This window comes from Arachis stenosperma, chromosome 8, assembly GCF_014773155.1.
Source record: "Arachis stenosperma cultivar V10309 chromosome 8, arast.V10309.gnm1.PFL2, whole genome shotgun sequence".
In the NCBI taxonomy this organism is placed as follows: domain Eukaryota; kingdom Viridiplantae; phylum Streptophyta; class Magnoliopsida; order Fabales; family Fabaceae; genus Arachis; species Arachis stenosperma.
In genome coordinates, this window is record NC_080384.1 from 40,890,663 (window position 1) to 40,907,260 (window position 16,598).

Genomic DNA, 16,598 nt, shown 5'->3' on the forward strand with positions numbered 1-16,598 from the left:
AAGGTAATTTTAAAATTTAGAATAATCTTTTGGTATTTGAATATTTTTGTCATACGAAATTCATTTTTTATAGGTATAAAGTAATTATTTTCTTAATAATAATTTTGTCAACATTCTAGATATTTATGGGTAGAAATGGTAATATTTGCTTTTAATGATCATGATGCTTATAAAAGAATTTTGAAACCTTTATATTAATAATAAGGACCTACAAAAAGAAAGATGGCAATATCATGATGCCAATCTTTTTGTTATGCATAAAATGTTCACAATGTGGGATTGAAATGTTTCCCAACTATCTTATGAATAATGTACACCTTAACTCCAATCTCATGAGTTATGTCCCTAATTTGGTGGCATTCTATCCAATCCATATTGATAGTCGATTTAACCTTTGTTAATACGTTCATAAATTTATGAACGTGTAAAAAAGAGACTAAATCGACTATTATGAATCACGAATATGTAATTTGTATATAAAAAAACGCCTTCATTTGTCTGGTTCTTCCATCTCAAGCAATAAGAAAGCTCCCAATAGGATCTAGATACACTGAAACTTACTGGATTTAGCATTCAAAACCACCTGCGAAACAAGGCGATTAAGCCTTTCAGCTCCCGGACCGGGTTTGAGGTTATATATGTCCCCAAGCTCAGTACATTCTGGTTTTCCTGAGCACCAACCTCCCATTGTGAATAGTCCAGGGCTCCTATGTAGTAATGTGTTGTCTATCAAATCAAGAACAGGATCATCTCTAACGAATTTCCTTGCAAAGGCGGCACCACTAGCTATCATTTTGTCTGTGTCCTTGATGGTTAGGATGTGGGGATGCTGCTTTGGAGGAATGTCCCAAGAAATATAATGCAAGTCGCTGTTGACAACAGTTTTAGCCATCTCCGGCGAGTTGCACGCAACAGTATGGAAATAGCCTTCCGGGGAAGAAACGTAATTAGTGTAGTACATGAGAAGGGTCCTTGGTAGATTATCCCATCCCCAGATAACATACTCAACAAATTCGCGCGATAAAATCACCCATGCTGAACCTATATGTAGCAACAATAATTCATAAAAAAAATGGAAAGTGAAATAGAAAAAGAGTCCTACTTACTAGTGACCAACAGTTATTTGGTCAACATGTTGCTAACACTCAGAACTTCTCAAACATGTGTGCATGTATTCTGTGTCATGTGAGCGCAAATTATATTGATTCATGTGTGCATGTGTGCGTGTAAAGCCTAATAGAATGTCAAAAACATAGTGCATTGGTTAACTGTTTGAAAATTAGTTTCTCATGGACCGAAAGAAGAAACTATAATGCCATATTTGTACACTAAGGTAGAAGTTGTTTGGAGAAAGAGAAACATATCTCTTTCTTGAGATAAAATTTGCCTGATTTTCTATCGTCTCAAAAATTGGGACAGCGAGGATAGTAATAGAGACACAATTTCTTTTGTTTTGTTTCTGTCTCAATGTCTTTGTATTTTCTGTCTTGAAGTACTTAACATTACCGAATACAAGCTATAAGAGAACAAGTTTTTGAAGTTGATCATGCATACATTGTAATTGAAAAAAGAGCAACCAACATCTCATCAACAAAAAATAAAAAGTTTACACAATTATTTCTGGTTTCATGCTCTAAGTTGACTATTCTCCTCCAAATTAGCATAAATGAACCTTTAGAAAAGTGTGATCAAACTCAATCATTACAAGATGAAAAAAGAAAACTAACCAGTGAATAGTCTAAATGATGTTGGCAAATTTCTATTAGGAGTGACCCAAAATACTTCAGATTTGTTTGACTGGTAAAGCCCTGGATCAACAATCAAAGGCATCGCTCGTTTTTTCCTGCACAATGTGGTCCAATTCGGGAATCATGTATAAAAGCAGGTTCAATCAAGATAATCAAACTTGAGAGTTCACCTAACTAGTGGAACTTTGGTAAACTAGAATCGTAAAACTGAATGCTTGAACTCGTAGGAGTATACACGTAAATCCATAAACTAGATAGGAGACCCAATTAACTAGGGACTTCGATAACCTTGGGTTGTAATGTTGTTTATGTCAGGGGGAAGGAGGGAGAAGGAAAACTTACTCCTTCCATCGTAACCGACTTGTGTGCTCAATGAAGTTAAGATTTCTATCTACCTCCAAGAAAGTATATAGAAGATCTGCAGAATCATACACCTGTATATTAGTCTAATAATCATTGAGCAAAAGAAGCTTAAAAATGGCAACAGAAACATTTCTTCTATAAGCCGAACAACTAACCATCTTGAGTCACAAGAGGGTAATCTGAAGCACTGAGATTAATAAACCAGTCCCAATCTTTGCTTCTCTTTAGAAGAATGGCACAAGCATGAAGGGTAGCAGCAACCATGGTTGGTCCTGTGTAAGTAATAATGTTTGCCTTTTGAATCACGAAAACATTTCCCCTCTCATTGAAGATATGCTGCTTCTCAACTCTCAAAGTAAGCTCATTCCTTTCCTCTACCGAGGACTCGAGGTCCAAATGAAGAACATAGTGGTTTAGCGGATGGTAAACAGCATGAAGAGTCCTCCAAATCTTCTCCAAATCGCCTTTCGAGCCGGCAATGAAATAGGCAAACCGGGGAATCACAGGACCAGATGGAGCTGGAGCAGGGGCAACCTTTTTTTCCATGACATCCGTGGTTTCATTTGCTTGATGAGACGGGAGAAAGAAAAAGAGTGAATTCAGGGAGTGAATTGAAGATGCAACACCCAAGCTTGAGGTCACAACAAGAAACAATATGCAAACAGCTGAAGTTATTAGGAGAGGGAACAACCACTTCTTCTCTAAGTACAAGGACCCCATCATCTCTTTAATTAGAGCTTCAGGGATTCTTATTCAATTTTCATGAATCACTGAAACATATAATGTTTTTCCAATTCACCATCCATCATCAACAGCCACTAACACATACATATTTGGAATCCTCTTAAGTCTCCTCAATACTCTCTTCCTTTGAATAGTGTCTGTTCAATGAATGAATGAATCGATCAATAACAAAGTAACAAACATGAAACTAAAGAAATTCAATCTATACCTACTCTTTGATCATTCAGTAAGGGAACCGAATCATTAAAATATATTACAGAAATCAACAACTAAAGTAATTGTTCTTATCAAACCAGCTAAAAAGAAAAAGAAGATTTTTCTAAATCTGTTATTGAAATGAAAACATCATATCTAGAAAAACACAAGGATCCAAAAACGTTTCTTTGATAAACGGATGATAAATTCATCTCGAAAGAAAGAGGGAAAAGAAAAACTGAAATGGAGAAAAACCCGGATCAAAAGTTCAAATTTTGACGAGCATTAACATTGAGAGAGTAGAAAAGAAGACGAGAATCGTGAAGGGTAAGTAAGTTGCAGGAGGAAAGGAACAAGAGCTGAAGGTTTAGCTCATAATGATGATCATGGTCATTATTATATAAAGAATACATGCAGCTGGAAAATAACATCAATTAATAATAATATAAAGTGGTTATTAGTTTTAACGAGAAACAGATCAAGGTGAACCTGCGTTGTGTTGTGATTGTGATGGAGATGGAGATGGAGATGTTAAGAAGCATCCACGTCTAGGAAGAGAATAAAGATTATGAGTGATGATTTCAGATTTATTTTTTGTTAAAAAGGAAAACAGAAACCGATGAGAAACCAGTTTCTTATTCTGTTGGTGTAATGTAATCTTGTAACTTTGCTTCTCAGTGTTTCATTGAACGTGTCGCCAAATTGGTGTTTTTTTTTTTTTTGAAAAAAAAATAATTTATTATTATTTTATTTATGTTTAATAACCAAGTTTGCTCTTATATTTCTTTACGTCAATTTAATAAGAATTTAAGTAATGTGTATCCTAAAAGCATATTAAGATTATTATAAATGAAAAAATGTTTATATTTGAGCTTACAAAATATATGTCTAATTTATGTTTTTATTAGTGGACAAATTATATTCGAAATGAGGTTACACAAAGTCGATCTAACGGTAACAAATTAAGTACATGTGGTTTTCTTTATATGGGTTAGACAGACTTAAATATGGATTTTTATAATTTACATTCGGCTTGATTTAGATTTTAGAGGGTAAGTTAAATGCTCTCTAACTATTTCAATTATTACTGTTCAGATGATAACTAACTTAAATATGGGATAATTTTTATTCTGTAAGATAATAATCACTCATTATTTTTTAAAGTCATTCTCAAATAATGACTAGATTACATTTATATCTCTATAAATGTATAAATATTTTAATACTCAAATTTTTTTTTATTAAATCTCATTTAAAAATTATTTAAACTCTTACTGATTTAAATATCAAAATTTTTTGTAGATATTTTTTATTATTGTCTAAACGAAACCGTTGGTAAATTCGCTGAACAAGTTAAAATCCTTATCCTAGACATTTAGATTTTATGTTTAGGCCTAAATTTAATTTAGCTTCATGTAATATCTTAGAAAAAAAAAACCTATAAAATGACAATGTTAGTAAAATAGTCAAATGATGCTTTAATTACTTAAAATTTGTATTTGTGAGTCCATTATCTTAATTTAAAAGTAATTAATGATATACTTTTTTTCTAAGATAATAATATAACTTTAGAAGAGGGATCCATATCTTAGAATATAAAATTTTAAATTTTTATTTTAATAAATATAAAATAAAATATTAAATTTTTATATTTTTATTAATAAATTTAGTATATATTCTTAAGATATATATTAGTTAAACTAACCTTACTATATTTATAATAAAAATTAATTATTAAATTAAATTATTTATATAAAATATATATTAAAATAAAAATATGTTATAAATGAGTTAAATAATATATATTTATATATAAATATATGATTATAAATTTTTAATATGCAGGTAATTTTTTTAGATAAATGGTGAGTTGCAAGAAGTTTATGCATTAAAGTAGAGTAATTTATCTGTCGCTAAATTTGTTTGTATATAAACTGTTGTGATTTTTTTTTTGGTCTTGTCATGGGTAAAAGGGAAAAGTGGTTCAATATAATAAAACATGAAATAGACAAAATGATGAAGATAAAGAATAATTTGATTGTGTATTTTTTTCATGCTGAAATACAAAAAACAATGCTACCTATATATATAAACACACACACAAAACTGACTGAACACAAAATAGCTAAACCAATAAAATCTTCTAGGTGATTCTATTAGCTGTCAAAAGATAAGTTAGCATAATTAACTTTGTTTATTAAAAAAATGTGAATAAGCTGTGAATGTTACAGAATGAGAAAAAGTGTGACAAAAAAATTTATTCTATTTGTTGGGCTAAATTTATTTATATATAGACGGTTGTGATTTTTTTTGATATTGTCATTAGTAAGAGGGCAAAGATGATTATTATGTCCTACAAACTGAAAAGTGAAAAATGTCAAAAACAAAGTTTAAAAAGATTGAAGTGAAAGGGTTGAGGAAATAAAGGTTTAGTAAATGTGTTTGTTAATTGATCAGAAGAATGTATGGAAAGAAGTTTCATCATTTCAACTTGAGCTTTCTGACAAATTAAATAACAATCAACTTCTAAATTTTAATCCGTTCATAAAAAATCGGATTAGCTGCGATATGAAGAGTACTTTGACTATCATAATATAATACTGGTGGACGAACTGGAGAGATATAAAAAAATTGCAACATATTGAGTAACTATTGAAGTTCACAAGTTATACTAACAAGAGTATGATATTTGACTTCAGTGGATGATCGAATAATAGTAGTTTGTTTCTTAGTTTTTCAAGAAATTAAAGAATTGTCCAGAATTAGAGTATGGAAAGAAGTTTCATCATTTCAACTTCGAGTATCGGGGCATCTCTCCCAATTAGAGTCACTAAATCCAAGGATTTGAAGTTCAAATTTTCTTGAGAAAAAAATTTCTTTGTCAGGGCTATTTTTCAAATATCTTAACACACATTTGGCAGCTTAAAGATAAGATTCAATAGGAGATGCCATAAATTGACTTAATTATTTAGTGGCATATATGATGTCTGATCGTGTAGTAGTGAGATAGATAAGTCGTCCAATCAAACGACGATAAATAAAAGGCTTAGGTAGCAAGAGGCTATTATCTTGATATAATCTTGTGGCACTATTTATGGGAACAAAGGTAGGTTTGGCACCTAATAAACCAATTTTCTAAAAAATTAAGACAATATTTTCTTTGAGATAAATAAATCTCTTTTGCTAATTGAGCAACTTTAATACCCAAAAAATATTTTAACGGATCCTAGTCTTTAATGTAGAGTGTTGGTGCTTAATAAATTTAATGGCAATAAGTTTAGAAATAAAATTACCAGTAAAAATAATATCATCAACATAAATTAAAAAAATAAAGAATTCAGCACTACTAAATTTAACAAATAAGCTATAATCAGATAAGGTCTGCTAGTATACATGAAATAACAAAAGATTTGAAAGTTTGTCATACTACAAACGATTAGATTGTCGTAAATTATATAATGACTTCAACAACTTGCAACATTAATTTGGTTAAGGAGATGTAATCTTAAGTGGCAGAATCATGTAAATTTCTTTAGAAAAATCTCTATGTAAGAAAGTATTATTGACATTCAACTAATGTATAAGCCAATACTTCATAGATGCTAAAGCCAAAACCAATCTCATGATGGTAGACTTGACAACAGGAAAGAAGCTTCTCAAAAAATCAACACTTCCAGTTTTTTTATAAAGGTTTTAGCTACAAGGCATGCCTTATACTTATCAACCGAACCATCAAGCTTGCGTTTTGATACGATATACTCATTTATAGCCAACCGACTTAACACTTGTAGGATAATCAATAATACACCAGATTTTGGTCAACTCAAGAGTATACAGCTCATTTTTCATAGCTTTGTACCAATTAGAGTGGATATTAGCATCTTTAAGGCTGTATTTGGAAAAGAGACTGAGACTAGGAGATAGAGATTGAGAGACTGAGACTGAATTAAGTCTTTGTATTATGTTTGATGTAAAATATACTGAACCGAGTTATGTCTCAGTATTCTGTTTAATTTAGAATAAATATGGAGATTGAATGGTAGATTTGAAAAGTTAAATGAAGATATTTTTGATAAAAAAAAATATTATTAAAGTTTTAGTTTTTATCTCTAAAATTTTAGTCTCATGTGTCTCTACTTTTTACAGATAGTGAAGGATTAAAATTTTAAAAATAGAAACTGAAATTTTAATTTTAGCCTCTAACCACTAAACATAATATTAAATTTTAATTCTCCAGTCTCAATCTCAGTCTCCTAACTAAACGCTACTTAAAAGACTGTAGCTCAATATCGGAATATAAAAATAAAAGAAATTGATTATATATACATAAAAAAGAAGAAAAAGACATAATTAAAAATAAAGGTAATGAATATTTGAATTTGGTAGAAATCCATTTTAATTAGATGGCCATTATCTTTGGAAAGGAATGGAATAATTTTATCTCCATATTATGATGAGTGAGACTCAATCTTTTTCAAAAATGCTACTAGAGTTTGTTGTTGAGCGGATGAAAGGCCCAAAACTAGATTTGAAGTGACCTGCTGTGATTTATTTTTAGTGTTGTCACGGATGAGAGAGGAAAAATTATTTAATATATAATTATCAAAAAACTATATGATACCATTTAAGAATGGTTATGTTTAATTATTCCTGTAAAATTATTAGTAATATTTTATTTCAAAAGTAATTTTGTGAAAATGAAAGGTAAGTTAGTATACTTGATTGGTTAATTCTCTAAATTGATTTTAGATATCTCAAGAAATTTAGGTAAGTGAGAAATGCTAACAAAGATACCGTTGACCAACAAAATTAAGTTTGATCACTCAGACATAAGTTTAGGTGCAAACCGGCGATTTTTTATCCGTATATGATTGAATTTCAGGTGAATTACGGTGAAATGCAATTTTGTTATTTTCACGTATATGATGCATTTGAAAATTTGCAGCAAATTTTGCAAATTTTTCGACTAAATACCCATTTTAATCCCTGAGATTTACGCGACTACTCATTTTGGTCCTTGAAATTCAAAATTACCTATACTGGTCCTTCAGATTCAAGTTTAGACACCAATATGGTCCCTCGATTCTTTTCGTTGATGATTAGGCTAATGGAGTGCTCAGATGACACCCTTCCTACCACATTGGATGATGGGTAAACGACGTTGTTTATCCTTGGCACCCAAACAAGTCAGAAATGTCATCGTTTTGTATATAAAGAGAGAAGAAACGATGGAGACCCAAAATAAAGTATTCATCTTCTTCTCTACCTCTACTATTTTTCGTTTATAACTTGTTTAGACGCCAAAAGTAAACGATGTCGTTTACTCATCATCCAGCGTGGTAAGAAGGGTGCAATCTCAACACGGAAAGAATTGAGGGACCATATTGGTGCCTGGACTTGAATCTGAAAGACCAAAATAGGTAATTTAGAATTCCATTGACCAAAATGAGTAATCGCGTGAATCTCAAGGACCAAAATGAGAATTTACTCAAATTTTTTACACACGCAATATGTTTGTTAGTATTTTCAGAAAGTGAATTCTATAGTGTCATAATTTAATGTTTAATTTATTTTTTATAATAAATTTTAAATATCTAAAAATTATTTATTTTTATACTTTTAAAATAAAATAATAATTTTTTATTTTTTGATAAATTAGATACTATTTTTTAAACATCCTAATAATATTTTTTAAAAATCGTTCTAACATTTTCTATTTAAGAAAAAATAAATTCATCCCAACAAATTCTAATTGAAAAATATATAAAATAAATTAAAAAAGATAATTTATTCCGACAAATAATTTTTTGTTTAAAAAATTTTAAAATAAAAATTTGAATTTGTTCCATTGCATTATTAATTTTGGAAATATCTCCGATGATTTCTTTTTGTCTCATCATATTTCTGAAAATCACCATAATCTTTATTTTTAAAGATTTAATCTCTCAACAAATGATATTAAATTTGTTTTTTAGCTTCTAACCGAACAGACTATCACCAAAAAACGGTAGAATTAAGTGTGGATAGTGGGAGCCCCAAAGTTTTTATAAAAATATTAGTAATAACTAATAAGATTATGTAAAATATGATTAGAATTCAGTTGGCTAAATTTGTGTTCAAGTCTTAACTTTTTTATTTTTATTATTTTTTTTAAATTGATAGACTAATAGGCTATTTTACTATTTTTGTTTTTAAATTTGTCGGACTAATATATTCATTAAAATAAACTTTTGTATAATAATTGATAAAATAAAACTCATCATCATGGTTATTATAATAATTATTTTATTTTTTTAATGTTATTTTATGTCTTATTGGTTTTATTTGAATTTTTTAACACAAAAATATTAAAATATTCTTTAAATATTGGTGTAGACTAATAAATAGGATGGCAGCGTAACTAATACCGGTGGGGCATTATTAATGAAAAATGCTAAGAGGACAATGATTTTGTTGAACAATATGAACAACTATCAATCATATTATATTTTAATTTAATATTATTAATTAAATTTAAGATCAATTTATTCTTTTAATCCTATTAATTTATATTGTTCAAATATTATTTAAAAATATTGTTGGTTACATGTACTTTTCCTTAATTATATATGGGTTTTGGGTGCCATTCAACTTATTTCATTTCATCAGCTTTGTTTTTTTCCCAATTCCACCGTTCATAATTCAAGCCATTAAGGCAAAGCCAAAAATTATAGCTATCAAAACTTCACATACCACATCAACTTAATCTCATCTCCTAAAACTTATTATTATGAACCCTTGATGATGATCTTTAGTTTGGCTACTTCATAAAACTTTTAATCCTACCATCAACTTAACATTTTTTTAAAAATTAGATTAAATTATTTATATATATCCAAAACATTATCACACTATAACATATTCGTTCGTTATTGTCAAATTTACCATAAAATTTAATATAAAATATTGAGTTAATTGCCATTGAATTTTTTTCGACACTAAATCTCACTATAAAATCGACATTAAATACTAAAGGGCCACAAAATAAATTTTAAAAAGATATAATGAGTTACTATTGAATTATCCCACCAAAAATTATTAAACAAGCAAAAAATTTAATAACCATAAATTCAGTATTATTTTACATTATAACAATAAATGTCAATACAGATAGTACAAAATAAATAAAATATCATGCAAAATAACAGCGCAAAAGATAAATACAAGGTGGATAATACACGACACTATAATTTTCTGCATCATCCTTCTGTGTATCCCCCTCCACCTGCACGGATATGCTAATATATAATATATGTGACTTGATTCATTCATTCAGTATATATTCAAGTTAGTTAGGAATTTACTAATTTAATTGATTACGGGCCTGCTACACATACAAGCCTACAAGCATATAAGTTGGCCCAGCCCAAACAGAACTCACACGCATGAAGAGAGATAAGATGGCGCGTCAAAATCACGCGCTCAACATTCGAACGGTTACGTATGGCAGACTCTTCCACTTCTTCCACTTCTTCCACTTCTTCCATTTCTCAAGGCGCTTTCAAAACAACGAAACCCTCCCATTTTCGAGCGAAAATCAAAGTTCAAAATATAGAAATCGTAGTTCGAAAACTGCATCAAAACACCATCAAACTCTCCGTGAAGAATCTGAAGAAAAAACAAAGCAACAATACTCAACGTAAGTCCATTAAGATACTGTATATTTTACTTTTCTTCTACGTCGTTCTTCTAGGGTTTACTATTACTCTTGCTTCTTTGTTACACTGTTCTAAGTTCTACGTCGTTCTTCTAAGTTCTACGTCGTTCTACGTTGTTATTCTAAGTTTTCTTGCTATTTTTGTTGATTTTTGGGGGTTTATTCCGTAGATTCGGGGGTGTAAACTACTTAACCTTGTAATGTGGCTTGATATTGAAGCATGGTTGAGTGATATCTGACTGATATCTATATGGAAGTATCTGAATAATATCTATGGGTGTATCTCACTGTAATCAATGGGTGTATCTTGTTGATATCTTTGGGTGTATCTGACTCATATATATGGGTGTATCTTACTGTTATCAATGGGTGTATCTTGTTGATATCTTTGGGTGTATCTGACTCATCTATATGGGTGTATCTTACTGTTATCAATAGGTGTATCTTATTGTTATTAATGGGTGTATCTGAGTCATATATATATGGGTGTATATTACTGATATCTTTGGGTGTATTTTTAGTTTCAGAGAAAATGGCAGCAAGAAACCAAACAAAAGACCTTAAATGTGCCACACATCTCCTGAATGATAAGTTCAGAAACATGACTGAGGAGAAGAAGGCGATTGTGAGGGATCTTGGATTCGGTGGGTTGATGCACATCCCACCACTGAGGGTGGATCACCAACTCTTAAGGGAGCTGGCAAACAACTTCAAACTTGGGGAGAACAGACTGAAGACAGGATATGGTTCTTTCCAAATAACCCCAAAAAAAATAGGTGATGCGCTTGGCATCAATGCAACAGGTAATTAGCTCAAAATTATAGGTGTATATTAAGTTGTTGCTTGGGTGTATATTAACCTGATGCTTGGGTGTATTTGAACCGACTTGGATGCTTTGTTGTCTTCCTTTTTGTAGGAGATCTATTTCCTGAGAAAGTTGACTATAAGAAACTTTCTGATGATGACAAAATAATTTATAGAAGATTCCAGGGTAAGACCCTCAAAAGTCTTACCGATGAAATGATGGAAATTGGCGTTGGCAACGAAGAGGAACGCCTGATGTTCAAGAGGATATTCATCCTCTACATACAGATGGCGTTCCTTTTGCCAACGACGATAAACAAAATATCGCCCGTGCACCTGGCCCCGATTTTTAAGATGGACGGCATATCGGAGAGAAACTGGGGGGGGCATATTTTGACCTTCATGGTCAAGGGCATCACAGACTATCAAGAGAAGAAGAAGAAGGCAATCAATGGCTGCCTCTTCGCCCTGATGATAATCTACTTTCATCTTTCAAAAAACAAAGGCAAGAACAGGGCTGAAAGACCACAAAAGCCATGGATTGCCAACTGGACTAAGGAGCAGTTGGTGGAGAGAATGAATGCATAAAGAGGGGAAATTTTGGTGAGTAATCATAATAATTTGGTGTATTTTATTTACCCGAATGGTGCTAACTAAAATATCTCATGTTTCAGGGGATTGTGAAGATGGCAGAGACAAGAGAAAAAATGAGAAAAAAAGAAAAAAAAAAACAAGAAATAAAAAAAACAAAAAAAAGGAAGGCGAGCCCAACATCGTCTTCGGAGACAGAAACTACTGACAGTGACACTTCTACCTCTGAGTCTGAGGCTCAAGAAGACTCGGAGGATTCGGGAAGAAAACACCCCGGCAAAAAGGGAAAAAAGTAAGTACCATACTTAGGTGTAATTTCTTTTTCGGTTTGGGTGTATTTTATTTGTCCACGTTGGGTGTATGTAGCTTATTAAGCAGGGTGTGTTTCGTTAGCTGCGTTGGGTGTATATTGTATATTTAGTTGGGTGTATCTCGTGAATTCATTTGGGTGTATTTTTAGTATGTTCTAAATGACAATTGTTTGCCTTCCAGAATGGACTCAAGAAAAAGAAAGCAGAGGCAAGACGAGTCAGATTCTGATTCAGAATCTGAATCTGAACCAAGTGATGAGTAATGTCCTGAAATTAATACTCCTTTCTTTTGGCTTCGTTATAAAGATTTCATGTATTAACTGAAGTGTCTATTATTAACTTATAGGAGCGAAGAATCATCGCCTGCGGAGAAGGAGAAGAAAAAGAAAGAAACAAAAACAACTCCAAAAAAGTAAGCATTTCTTTGGATAAAATTATGTGATAAAATTAATTTTTTATTTCTGATTGGTACTGTTTTTTTTTTCCACCCAGAACACAACAAAAAAAGAAAAAAGTTGTTGTGGAGGATTCACCTCCTGAAGAAGATCAATACTTTGACGGGTACAGTACCTCGTAAGCTATACTACGGTTTATCATCGTAATTATTTTGTGTTAACGTCTTATTTTATGAATGTAGTGAGAGATATGAAATATCAAGTGACGAACTCGATGAATGGCTAAGGAAAAACGTTGATAAATCTGCTGCAGAGGGGTATGTCTTGCTGGGCTGTGTATTTGAGATTTTGGTGTCTTTTGTTTGCTAATAATTGTATCTTGTTTCGCAGGGAGAACCAAGCTGACCTGCGATCGACAGAAGGTCGCTATGTGTCCTCTGAAACGTAAGAAGCTTTATTATTTAATAAAATCTTGTTATCATGATTTGGATGTATTCTGTGAAACAATTTGGGTGTATTTTGTGGATCAAGTTGGGTGTATCTTGTTTACTAATTTGGATGTATATTTCGTTTGAATAACATCAAATCTGTTTAGACTACCGGCTGTGAACTTGGGAAGTGATGATCCTTCCTCTCAAGGACGCACAGAACAGAGTAGTGTAAACCAGCCGTCTCAGAGCATGTAATTTCTCTTTCAAATAACTGTTACTTTTGTTATTCTAATAACTTCTACTTCTAATTCTGTATATATTTTTTTTAGAAAAAAAAGCCCTTTATTATTTTATTCAAGAAAAAAAAGGCAGCAAAAAAAAGCAAAAACTGCAAGTATGTAAGTTCTCAAAAAACAAAGCCTGTCTTCTTTTTGAATTGTTCGGGTGTATTTTTTGACCTTCTTTGGGTGTATTTTAGGTTGACTCCGACTGATTCGAATATGATGGTTGTTAGGGAACAAACACCGTCGGAAGCGCTTGCAATGTGAGTTTTCCAAGAATATTTCAACCTTATAACCTTATTATTTTCAAATACATTGTTAACCTTTCATTTTTATTCTTGTTTAGAGTCCCGATCCAGTTTTTTGTGCCGGCATCCCAACAAACAACCACTGACGCAGATTTCGAACCAACCCCTATGCTACAGATTGAAGGGGCTAGAGAAACGTAAGAAAATAGTATTGGGTGTATATTTGCTAACAGTTTGGGTGTATATTCTTCCTGATCAGTTTTTTTTTACGCCATGATTAATTTTGTGTAACTGTGCAGCACTTCTGAAACCCCCAAACAACTTCAAGAAACCCCCAAACAACTTCAAGAAACAACACCCAAGCTTCCCCCAGCTCCAACAAAAATGTAAGTTCATTAGACTAAAATCAATCTTTGCTTATCATCCGTATATTCTTATTCTTACTCTTATTCTTATACATAATGACGCAGTCATCCAGACGCAGAGGACGCTGCTGCCCTGTTGATGATGGCACGGACAGCAACCTATGTTCCTAAAACAGATCCGGGGATGCCATCATTCAGCCTCGGATTGACAGATTCAAGCCAGGAGGGGGCGTCAACGCAGGAGACAGAAAGGGAAAAATCTCCAGAAACTGCAACTATGTTAGAATAATTAGACAGTTTGGTCCAAAAATTAGCAAGCAGTGCGGCAAAGGGAAAAGACGAAAGTCCACAAATTCAGAGTGAGACTGGGGGAGAAAGTTCTGCAAAGTTTGAAACTCCTGGGGGAATAAATCAAATTCCGGATGATATGAAACAAAAGTGCTACATCTGGGAGACGAGACTGAAGGAAGATGCAAAAGGCGATACTGACGAGTTTGAGGAGATATGCACTCTGATTGGCCAAGGAGAATACATTTTGATGAGAATGCACCTTGCATCCCTCCAGGCAAAAAGTGATATAGAATCTCAGGTAATTTTAGTCTAACATTAATGTTTTTACACCAAAGTCAACTGCAATGTTTATTAATTTAAAATTGATTTCTAGATTGTATCTGCCATCTGCCTCATCCTAAACCAGAAAAATGAAAAGAGGTTTCGGGAACAAATATACTGTCTCCCCCCCGATATTGTGGTAAGTGTTACTTCTACGAACTTTGGGTGTATTTTATGCATTGATTTGGGTGTATTTTTTAGCTTAGATTGGGTGTAAGTTGTGTATTTTCAGTATTTCATTTCTTGTATCGCATTCTTGCAGAGCATGGCACTTTCGGATCACCCAAGGGGGGAATTCATATCCCCGAAAACGGAAAAGGAATTCAGGGTGGAAGCCTACCCGAGTTTCATTCACTTCATAGATAGAAAAAAATTAAGTTCGCATCCATATGTAAGTTTTGGTTTGCTAAATTTGTTAGTACGCTTATTTATTTACTTATATGCCAAATAAAATAACACACTGTTGAAATGTGGCAATCCTTCAGATTTTTGCTCCTGTTTGCCACTCGGGACATTGGTGGTTATGGCTGATAAATACAACAAAGCGGAAATGTTAAATACTTGACCCGCTACACAAAAAAGCTCCAAGCGATGAGAGAAAGGAAATTAATAAATTCACTGTAAGTTGCCTCTGTCTTCTTTACTTTAATAGATAGGTCTATTTCGAAGGTTGTGTTGGGTGTATATTTCATATTCAGTTGGGTGTATCCTGTGCATTCATTCGGGTGTATTACTGATTTGTTTTGGTATTTAAGGGATATGTACTTTCAAGATTGATAACATATGCCGGCGGGAAACCTCTGGAGAAAGGCGAGAAGGAAAAGGAAATTAAAGCATCATATGTTAAAATATCAGGGCAAAAAACAAGGTATAAATTTGTGAGTCTGAACATTAAACTTTCCTAAATGAGATTTGTAATTTATTTTCTTCGTTTTCAGCTATGACTGTGCTATCTACGTTATGAAGTGGCTTGAGTTAATTGAGCCGGAAAACATTAAAAAGGGGAAGTATGAATGGGATAATTGGACACAGGTAACTGTCTTTAGAACTATATAACTCTGTATTACTTTACTGAATTAATATTTCTGTTTAAACATAACATACTTTTTAATTGTAGGAGGAGGTAGACCACTATAGAGTGGAGTATGCTTCCCGGATACTATTCAGTGAGATGAATAAACAGAGAGATCGGGCAATTATAGAGAGTAGTGCTATAAGGCTGTCGAAGCCATCCTCTGTATTATTGAGTCCGTTTTGTCAGATTAATTCTGCTGATATAGAAATTGGGTAATCCAACTGCTGCGTAGTTTGTAAATTGAACAAATGATGTAAATATTTGCCATTTATCAACAACTTCTATTCGATGTATATTTTTTCTGATAGTTAAACTATCTGTGATGGTAAACTGCCTGTGATGTATTCAAAAGCTGTATTACAGGTGGTAAAATATGAAGAAAAAATAAAGGCATATATAAACGTAAATTATAAACTGTTACACCCAATGCAAGTCTAATAATACACCCGAGGTTGAATAAAATATACACCCAACTGTGTGTGCTGTATTCAAAATGAATGAATTACATGTACTAAAATATGAAGAAAAACATCAACTGAAATATACGCCCATAACCTGTGAATTTTTACAGCTTTTGTTCTATATGTATCTATATGTGTCTATATGTAAATTGTCAATTAACAAAAATACACCCAAAAGAAACAGAGCTTTTACACCCATACTCTTTATAACTATACACCCAAAGAGTTATCCCCTGCTGCTGGTACCCTAAGCTGATAATTTATAACTTGTCCATGAT

General features: G+C 32.2%; 2 protein-coding genes across 3 annotated transcripts; one reads left to right on the forward strand and one right to left on the reverse strand.

The window, feature by feature from the left end:
• Positions 1 to 244: 244 nt before the first annotated feature.
• On the reverse strand, positions 245 to 3,661 carry LOC130946439 (beta-glucuronosyltransferase GlcAT14A). Of its 2 annotated transcripts, XM_057875190.1 has the most exons (5): positions 3,540 to 3,661; positions 2,267 to 2,992; positions 2,091 to 2,166; positions 1,728 to 1,843; positions 245 to 1,041 (listed from the first exon to the last, which is right to left on the reverse strand). In XM_057875190.1, exons 2-5 carry the CDS (start codon positions 2,832 to 2,834, stop codon positions 542 to 544), a joined length of 1,260 nt encoding a protein of 419 aa, XP_057731173.1. In that variant the 5' UTR covers positions 2,835 to 2,992; positions 3,540 to 3,661; the 3' UTR covers positions 245 to 541. The 2 variants fall into 2 exon arrangements, with proteins under 2 accessions (XP_057731173.1, XP_057731174.1); XM_057875191.1 differs by lacking the exon at positions 3,540 to 3,661 and having other exon boundaries at positions 2,267 to 3,380.
• Positions 3,662 to 12,634: 8,973 nt separating this feature from the next.
• Positions 12,635 to 14,776, forward strand: LOC130945996 (uncharacterized). The gene is made up of 10 exons (XM_057874677.1): positions 12,635 to 12,711; positions 12,799 to 12,864; positions 13,090 to 13,164; positions 13,238 to 13,291; positions 13,443 to 13,529; positions 13,757 to 13,822; positions 13,906 to 14,004; positions 14,107 to 14,193; positions 14,278 to 14,451; positions 14,494 to 14,776. Exons 1-10 carry the CDS (start codon positions 12,635 to 12,637, stop codon positions 14,774 to 14,776), a joined length of 1,068 nt encoding a protein of 355 aa, XP_057730660.1.
• Positions 14,777 to 16,598: the final 1,822 nt, after the last annotated feature.